This window comes from Prunus avium, chromosome 1 (assembly GCF_965620075.1).
Source record: "Prunus avium chromosome 1, drPruAviu1.hap1.1, whole genome shotgun sequence".
Lineage (NCBI taxonomy): Eukaryota > Viridiplantae > Streptophyta > Magnoliopsida > Rosales > Rosaceae > Prunus > Prunus avium.
In genome coordinates this window covers 50,841,172-50,854,023 of record NC_142284.1, presented here as the reverse complement: position 1 = coordinate 50,854,023, position 12,852 = coordinate 50,841,172, and the positions used below count along the sequence as shown (strand labels likewise).

At 37.0% G+C, this 12,852-nt stretch overlaps 1 protein-coding gene across 1 annotated transcript; it reads left to right on the top strand.

The window, feature by feature from the left end:
- The first annotated feature begins 5,117 nt into the window (after positions 1 to 5,117).
- On the top strand, positions 5,118 to 6,891 carry HSFB4 (heat shock transcription factor B4). The gene is made up of 2 exons (XM_021964480.2): positions 5,118 to 5,538; positions 5,648 to 6,891. Exons 1-2 carry the CDS (start codon positions 5,290 to 5,292, stop codon positions 6,563 to 6,565), a joined length of 1,167 nt encoding a protein of 388 aa, XP_021820172.1. The 5' UTR covers positions 5,118 to 5,289; the 3' UTR covers positions 6,566 to 6,891.
- The last annotated feature ends 5,961 nt before the right edge of the window (positions 6,892 to 12,852 follow it).

Genomic DNA, 12,852 nt, shown 5'->3' with positions numbered 1-12,852 from the left:
TATCGTTTAGTGCGAAGTTCTAAGCGATTAATTTTAGGGACATGAACAAATCAAACCGAATTCATTTGACGATGAAATTCCTTTACACAAAGTCAGTACCACCTAAAGTGATAACAAGCTTTAGGGAAACTATATACAGAAAGAGGATAAGGGCGATTGATTGCTGCTTTATCACTAGGATTATTCATCCTTAATTAATGAAAATCGAGACATTTTACGGAAAAAAAGTTTGACTCCTTGAAATTGAGGAGGAGTTCCTCCTTAAAGCAAATCGGAGTTTTAACACTTGTCAAATTTCACATCCCTCAGTCTCAGCGGTAAATTATTTCATTAATATATTCATGGACTATAATAACTATTCACAAATAAGACATGCCTCATTTTTCTGCATGCATTTATGGAAGAAGGTTGCACCGTGTGACTGAAGAGAGAGATGTGATCTAGAAGTAGAAGAAGCCCAGAATTAAGGACAGAAACGTCAATTGAACCAAAAAAGATATTAAAAAAACATATAATTAACATTAGGGCATGCTAGAACCAAAGACAAACGGGTATCTTGTCTGATCTTTAATGATCTCAGAAAAATGGCATGCCCATTTCCTCGTGGCATCTAAATCCCCTCGTGACCTTTGATTTTGTTTCTGTGTAGCCCCCCCTCCCCAGCACCTGCAGATTCGAACCCTAGAGCACTTTCACTTTGACCCCAATTCAAAGCCATGCCATACAATACAAAACATATTACATATATATATAAAATTAAAAATAGAAAATTAGGTTAATTGAGGTAGAGGAGGAGGGAAGGGGTCAGAAAGAAAGACAAAAGAGAGTGCGAGATTGAGAAGAGACAGAAGAAAGAACCTTGTAGGCTTGTCGTCGTATAGAAAAGAATACAGATTTTGATTATTTTTCTTTGAGTTTTTCAGCTTCGAAAGAAGGAGAAAGGGTTGTCTAAGAAGAATATAATAGTTAAAAGTATATGGGTAGGGAACCCATGAGTATCAATCAGTCACTTAGGCATTTTAAATATGGTGGGTTTTTATCCGTATTCGCTCTGTGTTTTAAGTTGTCTCGCATTGGAATTCTCGTATTTGGATAAAAATATCATAATTAGACTCTCATTAATAATATAAAATAAAATACAAAAATCTGTGTGTTTTTTAACCTACTAATTAATTTATATAGTTTCTTCTTTTGTTTGCTATCGGCGGTGGTCATGTGAGAGGAGGTGGGGTTTGGTTTCACTTTCACAGCGTTTTAGAAATTAGAATAGAATCTTCTTGCTCTTCAGCACATAGCTATCTAGAGAGAGAGAGAGAGAGAGAGAGAGAGTGGGGGGTATGAGTTGTAGTTTAGGAGAGGATGGTGGTGGGTGTGATTTTGGTAGTGATGGTGGTGGTGGGCTCGGTATAAGGATTCATGTCCAGAATTGCTGACAACTTGTGAAAGAAATCAGCCTTTGTTTTTCTAGATTTCCATACTCTCTGTGGACCCATTCCCTCTCAAATCCTCTCAACTCATCTCATATATGTCTTGTATTGTTCAAACAAAGGGTAAAATTGCTTCATAATTAATTTTACCTCACCTTGCTCCCTACCAAGCTTGATTAATTACTCAATCAACAAACAATCCATGTGCTTCATCATGGTCACATAATTACGTTTGTTAATGGATTAAGACAATTCTGCATGCATGCATGCCCATGATTTCTTGCATATTATGAGTAATTTACAAAGAGCTTATAGTTCGAGTAGTAGTGAAGAGCAGTTATCCATTCACATGACGTCGACGTCATATGTTTTTGAACAAAGGGTAGGAGATTAATCAAATGTGTACGTTGATGGGTCGGTTGGTGGGAGCTAAGCTAGAGCCTAGAGGTGGGTAATGTGTACACACATGCGGTAAATTCCCAAAAATGTGCATGTAACATGAACAAGGGAAAAGGGTGGTGTTAATAATTATATGTTATGCGAAGGAAAAAAACAAAACAAGAATCACGAGAGTGGTTACACCTACAGAAGCAGAAGCAGAAGCCCTTCAAAATAAAAAGGACTAGCTAGCTGCTTCTGTCTCTCCATGTCAGCCGCTGAAACGGTGCAGAGATCTCTGCTGCCTGCACAGAAGAGTGCAGGGTTTAAAATGTATGTGTGGGCTGAGCTGGGAGAGAGAAGAGAAGGGCAGGGCCAAGAACGTATTAGAAGATGTGTGTTCTTCTTCTCATGCTAGGGAGAAAAAACCATTAAAATTTCCCATTTTTATTGAATATCGGGACTTGAAGCTGGACACTGCTTCTTCATGCTATTTTCTATATATATTAATTCCCCCCTCTCTTTTTTTATTTTATAAAAATTATATAAACTTCTGCGGTGTGCCAGTGTCACATGCAAATATTAATTTCTATACCTACATATTGGTTAGGTATATTTTTCTTCTCTCTCCAGTCTATTTGTTTTTTTATACTTGATATTTTGTTAATAAAACTGATTTTTTTTCTTTTTCATTGGTGCTTCCCCATTCTAGCCCAAAATAGAGATTGCTTGTATTAAAAAGAAAAGAAAAGAAAAGAAAAGAAAAAGGAGGTTATCGGAAAGTAATGCTTTCACATAGAAGTATGTATATTTCTCCATTTTCTTCAGGCATAACATATGTATTTTAGGCTAAGCCTTGCTATAAATGTATAATTTAAGTTTTTTATTTTATAAAAAAAATATTGAAAGTAAAAGGGAAAAAAAAAGGATTAATGATATGGTGATGAATATAAATTTGCACCGATTTCAAATGAGGGGAGCGCCGAGAAAACTGTAAAAAGTGAGAAATTATAGGGGGGTGGGGAAGTGAAGTTGGGACAGTTTGATGAGTTTAACTTTGTTTTTCCAATAATGAGAATGATAGACCATAATGAAAATAATCAGTTGAGTATCTTTGTGAAATAATTAGCCATCATTTTCCTATTGTTTTCACTTTGCACCCTGGAACATCTGATTGTGTCCCTACTCCCTCCCTCCCTACCCCTCTACTTCCTTGCAGTCAGGCTTTCACTTATCACAAAATAAATCCCATATCCCCTACCTTTTTTATTTTTTCTGCTAGTGCCCACTTCATTATTACATTGAATTTCATGCAATCTAGCTAGCTTCTTCAAAATTCCCACATTAAATTGTCACACTTGAGAAATTCAAAAAAATAAAACATGGGTTTAGAATCTAGATCACATCAATTTATAAGCTGTTTTTTTTTCCTTTTAATTTTGAAAATGAAAAGTGAATCACTTTGGTTGTGTGGCAGAGGTCATTATGATTTGATTCTCAATGGAATGAAAATTAAACATATGTCTTGCCTTACCTCCTCCATATCTTACTCCTTTTCACAGAGTCTGTGCGCTGAGAGAGAGAGAGAGAGAGAGAGAGAGAGAGAGAGAGAGTAGTGTGTGTAAAAAGAAAGAATATTTCTTGGGGCATTACAAAAGAGATAGAGGGAGGAAAAGCTGTAAATATTAATTTTAATTTTCTTTTCAGTTGTTGATTCATGGAAACTTTTAGGGTCAATAATTCAATGGATCACCTGGACACGTCAGCAGGGAAGCCGAGCCGAGAGTGAGCAAGAGCCAAACTTCGAAAGCAGCTGGCTGGCAGAGGGAGGTAGAGAGGGGTAGAAGAATTGTAAGCTAGTGAGTAAAGGTTGTAGTGGCCAGATAGAGCATGTCTAGGTCTCTTTAGCCCTGATGGTATATTGAAGTTTGGAATATTATGGGCAGCAAAAAAAAAAAAGAAAAAAAAGAAGCAGAAGAAGAAGAAGAAGAAAGAAAGGTAGAGAGAGAGAGAGAAGCAAGCAAAATAGAAGAAGAAGAAGGAGAAGAAAATGTCGTCACGAAGAAGAAAGAAACAGGCTTTAAATCCCATCACGTAGTTCGATGTATCCTTTACCTTATATCTTCCAGCTCTCTAGAGAGAGAGAGAAGAAGAGAGAGAGAGAGATACAACTTACAAGTAAGTAAGTAAGTAAGTAATAGTAGAAGTAGAAAATGATGGGGGATTAGAAATTGGAGACTGTGTTTTTGGTTTGGTGCCTCAGACTTAATAAACAACAAAAGCTAACTTACAAATCGAAAAGAGGACACTCGTTTGACGTGAACCCCAACCCAAACCTTTCCTTTCTTCTTCCTATCCTCTTTTTTTTTTTAACATTGCCCTCAACCCAACTAATAATATATTGTTTCCTTTGACCAACATACCCTTCTAGGCTTCTCCTCCAAGATTCTCTTCAAATAACCATGCAATTTTCCTTCAAATAAATAAATTATTCCTTGAGGAGCAACATATATACCCTAGCGTTTCACGAGTAATAATATTCCCAGTTTATTTTAGGGCATACTTTTGGGTTACATTAGAAACATCACTTGTCGAAATATATGATTAGACATGATCTGTGCATTTCCATGCAAAGCTATGCTATTTGTCAAGGGCTGGGTTGCATTAAATGAGATGGTACAAAACCACTAACATCAACGCACAAGCACAAGCTCAGAAGCACAAGCTCAGAAGCAGAAGCTGCAGAACTGTATTTACCACAGGAGGCTCTAAACAGGCCCAGGCCTAGCAAAAGGAAAAGGAATTATAGACATTTATAGCTTGTAAGTAACCAACCAGACCAAGTTTTTGACTGTGTCTATTGAGTACAAAAATCAATTAAAAAAAAAAGAGAGCAATGTGGAGGGAGGGGCACCATGGTCATTTCAGAACACACAATGAGACGGGAGGGTACACAGACCCTGCACCATCCTCCTCCTGTGCGTGATTTTTAAGTGGGTGTGCGCGGGATCGATTGTCAGTACAAAAGACAGTATGTGTGTGTGAGAGAGAGATAGAGAAAGAAAGAAAGAGAAGAGAGGAGAGAGAGAGAGAGAGAGAGAAAGAAGAGGTCACGGGTTTGTCTTGAAAGGCCCTTATTTCACAGTCCTAGACAGACAGACACATATTCTCTCTCACTACATAACCGAGGAGGGAAACAAAATTTTAATATTATCATATATCATATCATATCCCCATTTTATTTCATTAAAGAAAACAAAAAAAAAAACAGAAACAAAAACAAAAAAGCAAATAAACACAACACACTACTAGCTACTACTAGTACACCACAAACCACCCCTTTTTCTCCAACATTTTTATCCCCCAACTTTCTCACACAAACATTCATTCTCTCTCTCTCTCTCTCTCTCTCTCTCACTCTCTTTCTCTCACAAGAAGCTCCATTTCTTCTTCTGAGCTCAGATCTCTTTCTCTTGTCAAATCAATGGCTCTGATGATAGACAATTGTGAGGGCATATTGCTCTCCCTGGACTCGCACAAGTCGGTGCCGGCTCCCTTCCTTACCAAAACGTACCAGCTCGTGGATGATCCGGCCACCGACCACATCGTCTCGTGGGGCGAAGACGACGCCACCTTCGTCGTTTGGCGCCCTCCCGAGTTCGCCCGTGACCTCCTCCCTAACTACTTCAAGCACAACAACTTCTCCAGCTTCGTTCGCCAGCTCAACACCTACGTACGCGATAACATACATAAAATTCATCACACAAATTTTTTTGGTTTTGTTCGTGTGTTTTATTTGATTTTCACTGACGGCGTCGTTTTGTTGTTGTTGGGGTTTCTAGGGTTTTAGGAAGATTGTACCGGACAGATGGGAGTTTGCGAACGAGTTCTTCAAGAAAGGAGAGAAGCATTTGCTCTGTGAGATCCATAGAAGAAAGACAGCTCAGCCTCATCAGGTGGGTTTCAGCCACCACCACCACCACCACCACAACCCGCATTCTCCTCTCGGCATCAACGGCCACCATCATCCGAGCTTCTTCCCCTTCCCGAGTCGTGGCAGCATCTCCCCCTCCGACTCGGACGAGCCGCCCAACTGGTGTGACTCGGACTCACCACCTCTCCCATCCCCAACCGGAGGTATTAACAATCACAACAACAACAATAATAATTTTATGAATATTAATAATGCGTCAGTGACGGGCTTGGCGGAGGACAATGAAAGGCTGCGACGGAGCAACTCCGTGCTGATGTCAGAGCTAGCCCACATGAGAAAACTCTACAACGACATCATCTACTTTGTTCAGAACCATGTCAAGCCTGTGGCTCCAAGCAATTCCTACCCTTCTTCTTTGCTTCTCTGTAACCCTCCTCCGAATTCCATGGCTCCAGCTGCTACTGCTACTAAGCCTAGTAATTTCAACCAGCTTCTTGGGTACTATCCAGCTCCTCCTACAAATGCTAAGCAAACCCCTCACATGTCTACGACGACCCACCATCATGTTATGAACTCTTCCAGCCCGAGCAACACCACGTCCAAGAGCAGCTCAGTGACGATTCTTGAGGACCAGCAACAACCCAGTAGCAATGGGTGCAAAAACACCAAGCTGTTTGGGGTGCCGCTGCTTCACTCGAAGAAGCGGTTGCACCCGGAGGAGTATGGCTCGAACCATGGGACCAGCATGATGGAGGCCAGCAAGGCTCGTCTGATTTTGGAAAAAGATGACTTAGGTCTCCATCTCATGCCTCCCTCCGCATGTTAACTGAGCTACTTATTATTAGTTTGCTTTCCTCCTCACTCATCAAATCCCACATTCAAAACTTCGAAAGGTTATATCTTTTTTGATATTTTACATTTTTTTTTCCTTCTTCTAGTTTTTCTTGGTTGATTGTATTTTGGGTCTGATGAGATGGAGTCAGATGATCGATATTGTTGATGATCAAAAGTATTATGTGTGTGCGTGCGTTTGGGTGTTTGTGATCGACGGCTACTACTACTCTGATCTGTATATATAACTTTAGTGAAGATGTTAAATTTGGAGTTGAAGTTCAAAATGGCCATGTTTTTGTTTTAGCTGATCTCTTGATATTCAGTGGTGCAATTTATTACTGATCTCGATTATCGCATCTCTTTTTTCTCCTTTCTATCTTCTTCTTCTTCTTCTCTGCAGTTTCTGAGCTTTATCCCTGAATGTTTCAGTTACAATAATGCCTCAGACTGAGAGAGAGAGAGAGAGAGAGAGAGAGAGAGGGTATTGATAGCTGCTTGCCATGGAAAGAAAGGCTGAGGATATACAGTCTGGTTCATTGACAATTTCCTCTAGGGCTTTCTCTGATTAGCCCATCCATTAATGGGTCATACGTACAACTGTGAGTCTGTGACCCTTACAATACTTGGCTTAAAGAAAAGAAGAAAAAGAAGAAAAAAAAAGAAAAAAAGAAAAAAAGAGAGGAGGAAAATGAAGGTTAAGTAAATAATGGTTAAAAATGAAAAAGCAGCTGACAGACACAGCATGACAATTCGTTGTTCAAAATCAAACTATGATCAGTGTAATAATTATTATTATTATCTCTCATCAGTCCTCACTCGCACTCTATAATTGTGAAAGAAGAAAGTATACTATGATTTACTGAAAAGAAAGCCATCATGTCGTTGGATCAAGGTTATAATCTCTATTTCTCGTTTCCATGAAACTGTCAGTGCTCACGCAGGAAAAAACAAATACATACAAACATACAAATACAGACGTGTTGTTGTAGTAAAAAAGAAAATGAGAACAAACAACCAAAAAAAAAGAAGTGGTGTTTTCGATGAAAGCGAAATGTTAGAGAAACTGACTGAAAAATGAGGGTTTGAAATGTTTCTATCAATGCTTCTATGCTCCTTCTTCTTCTTCTTTGGACCAGAAACCTTTGCCTTTTCCCACTTTAAGTATCTCTCTCTTCAACGTCTTCAAACCCTTCTTTGAATCTTCCCTTCTATATATTTCTCCTTCCCCTTGTTTCATTTATTGCATGCTCCTCTCTCTCTCTCTCTCTCTCTCACCCCTTCTGTTCTTTGGCTTTGATAAAAGTTTGACCAAACATAATTTCCGAAGCCACACAGGTTACACATATGGCATTTTTTTGACCCTTCGTTTGTTAATGTATTCTCAATTTGGGACCATTAAAAACTGTGTGAGTGTGCGAGACAGAGATCTATTTCAAGAGTCTGGAAAAAGATAAAGTGAGGAGAAATTAATACAGAATCAATCAGAAGTAGAATATCTTTGTCGCACTCGTAAAATGGTTTTGGTTTTTAGTTTTCGTCTTATAGCCCCCTTCTAAGAAAATAGAAAGAAAAAAAAACCCTAACCCTAGATTGACACAAGTCACCACGATTATGCCCCCTCCCTTCTAAGCTTTTGTCCTTTATCGGGTCGTCGCACGTGACTGGAAATATGGAACGTGCAGTGTGTCACGTGCATATAGAATAGAAGAAGAAATAGAAGTTTTTACTAGTATGCTTTTGGTCCAATAGTAAGAGGCTTAAAGAGTAAAGTGGGTGATGGGCTGCAAAAGTGGATACGGATCTTCCGGGTAAAAGATGCTTTAAGGAATTCGAGGGATTTATTGGACCACGAAATTGGCCATTGGGTTGGGTGTTTTTGAAAGCTTAAAAAGGGCAAAAAGGAAAATGTTGCTACGTTTTAAGTCTTTTTTTAATACACTTTGTTGACATTTTTCTTCTTCTCTCTTTTGGGCATGTCACACTTTTTTCACAAGTTAAGAAAATAATAGTGTCATATTTAATTGGCAAATTAACAAGTACACGCGATTGCAAGATTTGTATTGGTAGGAGGTGCTCTGTGTTAGGGGGAACCTAAACCACTTTAAACTAGATTTCTTTTTCGGCCCTATATATAGAACATGAAAATATCAAATTTAGAATAATACTTTGATAGATTCATCATTTTGCTCTTTTATAAATGCTTTATAATGTTTTCAAATATAAAATCGGAATGCACAATTCAGTTCTCATCATTTCATATGACTAGTCTTTTTATATGTGTGTTCGTGTTGAAGGGGTTGTCCAATAATTAAGAAAAAATAAATTAAAGGCTATAGTGATTTTTTTTGAGATTTTAGTATAAAGTATACATTGACTTATTGAGGTATCAATATCGGTATAAACTGTATCTTATACTAAAATTAGATTTTCATATTTTGATTTGTTGGGAATTTGATTTTCTAGTTTTTTTATTGAATCCAAATTGGGGTACGTACTTCTTTATTTATATTGTAAACTTAAGTAAATAGAGTAATATAAAAATAATTTATAAAGACAAGACATTTGCTTCAATGTTTAGAATGAAAAAACCCATGAAGGCATGCCCCAAGCTTGGCCCTAACTCAAAAATTTCGGGCCTGTTTTGGTGCCTTCAACTAATAGAAAAGTGTTTTAGTGCCAAAAATAGAACGTTTGTATTTTGTTGTCGTTCTTTCTTTTTGGGATAACAAGGTGGAGACTGAGTTTTTCTTCTTAATTTTTTGGGGTTTGAAACGAATTGAAGTAAATATTATTTTTTTAAGAGAATAAGTATGTTAAAGATTACAAAACATCATGTAAAGAGCTTGTAGCTCAAGTGATTAAGAGTATTTACTCCTACACCCTAGATCTTAGGTTCAATTCATTCCCCCTCCCCAATATCATATCACATGTATCATATAAAAATAAAAATAAAAATTACAAAACATCACACCATGTTGGGCCACAAAGGATTTTAAGACCAAAATTGAAAGGAAAGAAAAGCTCGTGAGCTGTACAATCCACTACGCGTTATTGTTGGGCATGCCAGTTCAACCGGTCCAAATCATAAATGTGGGTTAAGTTTGACCCTTGCGCTGAAAGAACTAGCCAATGGGCTAAATCATAAATGTTGGCTTGGTTGGTTTCCCTCCAGAGCCCCCCAAAAAATACGTCAAAAAAGGATATATATATATAAATCCATGTTAAAAAATTTTACTGCAAAATTTCAAAATTATTTTTTCAACTTGAGTAATTATCTATATTAGCCTCTTCGCAAGCGCTTCCGCGCCTACGAGAGGCTTTTTTATAAAAAATTTAAATTTATTATATAATTAAAAAAGATAATGAGTAGTAGAATATTATGGTAGTACGACAACGTGGTATATCTTGTACACGTGTTATAACATAAGTGGATATTTATTGATACTATTTCCTAAAAAGAGGGAAATAACATGTGTACAAAATGTAACAAGTCACCAGATTATCGTATTATTTTATAGATAAATTATACTGATATATTTTTTATTTTATTTAAGCTATAATTGTACTGATATTTGAATTGCTCCATTATTGTAGCATTCATCTTTTCTAACATGTCCCATTCATCTTTCCATCTTCAAAAGGTAGCCACATGACAGGATTGTGAGATATGGCTCGATCATCATATTGACAACTGGAATTTAAAATTTGGGAAGAAGTTGCAGTGACCTATTGCCATAAGTGACAAAAATGATGGCTCGATCATCATATTAGTACTATGCAGCTGTGAGAGGTTTTGTTTTCTCATGCAATTTTGTGGGGATCTGGATCCTCTGCTCTGATTTTCTCTATCATGATCTGCTTTACTTTTGTTCTCCATACACCACCTCATTAAAATTTAATCTAAGGGATTTAAAAGTTGACACATCAACCTAAAAACAAAATCTCAATTTACTCCTAATTAAAAAAGAAAAGAAAACCCTAAGACCATCTCCAACCCAAGGGGTGGAAACTCAAATTTTGAGTTTTGAGTCCAAAAAACTTCTCCAATCCATGTATTTTGAAGGGTGAAAATTTGAGAAATCTCAAATCTTGGGTGGAATTCCAGTCCCTTTATTGCCTGGACTGATAATTTTGTGGGCCCAAAATCTGCACTTTTTTATTTTTTCCTGGCTGGAAGGAAGCCCACGTGCTGACCAAAATGGCTGGGCCCGCTGACAATTTCTGTTTGGGCAGCAACTTTGTGCGAAAAAGTAGATTCACATTTCATTATTGATGGACAACTGCTATATTTTCAAAAAATCTTATATGCTGTTTTTTTTTGGGTTAAAAGTTAAATTCTATTATGTTTTGGAATTTTAATTTTTTTAGGTTAAAATGTTTAGAAAATTAAATCATGAATGTTGAAACAAAAATAATGTTGAGAAAAATTAATGAGAAAAAAAAAATTAAGGGTTAATTATTCTTAAACAATTTAATAAAGTTGCGAACTCAAATTATGAGTCTGCAAGGTTGGAGGAAAAAAAAATTTGAGTCCTGAAAATACATGAATAATTGTATTTTGGAGGGTGAAAATTTGAATTTAGCCCCAACATGGTTGGAGATGGTCTAACACCCAACTAACGGTGTCTTCTTCTCTTTTTTGCTCTTCCTTACGTTCTAGGTTTTTTTTTCTTCTTCTTGTCTCTGCCCATATCCATTGTTTGATGAGTGTGGTTCCAGAGAAAAGATTCCTTTTCTGTTCATGTCGATTTCCTGGATAAAAAATAAAACATTTTTGAAGAAATGCATTTTGGCTTTGTTCTGTAAGGTTTCTTGATTGATTAGTTATGCTTACTTTCTTGAATATCTTGATTTGTATTGAAATATGGTTTTATGTGTATTTGGTCTTGAACTCAGATCCGACAGCTTAATCTTCATGAATTTAAGAATTATTGAAGTATCCTTGTTTTCCTGTAAATCGGGAAACAGAAACAACCCCTTCTTCATCTGGATTTTGTTATGTATTTGGTCAAAATTCCTAGGAACTCCTTTTGCATTCGTGAGTTTCCTCTTGGTAAAGGCAATTGAGAGGAGTCCTTATGGAGCACTAGCCTTTGAGACTTTTGGGTAGATAAATCCACAGCAGGGACCAATTCAAGTGTCTCTTTGAAGTTAGCATCCCTGCTCCATGCTTGAAAAATGGTTTCCTCTCAGCTACCTGGCTTGTCTCATGAATGCAATGAATATGGGCACGCTCATCAGAAATGGAATTTTTACTCTGGAACCAACCACACTCATCAAACAATGGATATGGGCAGAGACATGAAGAAGGAAAAACAAAAAGCCAGAACGTGAAGCAAGAAAGAGAAAAAAAAAAGCTTTGAACATTAACTTTCCCGTTAGTTGGGTGTTAGGATTTTCTTTTCTTTTTTAATTAGGAGTAAATTGGACTTTTGTTTTTAAAATAATGTGTCAACTTTTAAATCCCTTAGATTAAATTTTAATGAAATGTCATATGGAGAAAAAAAATAAAACAAATTATTGCGGAGAAAATTAAAGCAAAGATCTAGATCTATTTTGTGGACCCAAAAACGCGAAGGAAATTTTCAGGACATTATGGGCCATTTGATTGGATATGCAGTCCGGCCATTTGACTGGATATCCAGATATTATTACATAATAATAATTTACCAAAAAACTTATGACCTTGCAAATAAACAAACTAAAAATAATTGAAGTTGACGAGACTCGATTTGCTGCAATCTTCACTGCATGCATTTCATGGAGCTACATTCCAAACTGTTCAATCAAAACAGAGGTGCCTGGCAAGTTCCAAAAAGAAAAAAGGAATGAACAACCCTTTTAAATATTTGATGCAGATGATTGAAAATTGACTCGCCACCGGTTTGCAAAATGCATGGCTATATTTTCAGTTTCATTTATATGAAGATCAATTGGGACAATCCCCACTCCCAACCCATGTGAGTTTGCTTGTTGCTAATGGGTCTTGTCACTTTCTCATTCCCATCTTTTCTGATTCTTTTTTGCTGGTGTTCTGTGAAACACAAATACCCTTTCTCTGCTTCAAGTTCCAACTCCAATTGCTGGTGTTCTGTGAAACACAAATACCCTGAAAAAAGAAAAGTTAAAAAAGGTCATTTCCCAGGCAGGACTTAATATGACAGACGACTTATATATTCCGCCTGGCTGAAAATTACCCCAACTTTAGACAGGAAAAAAAGGGGTTAAAAAAAATCTACCCAAAGTAAAATGTTATCCAGAAAAAATACAAGGGTGTCA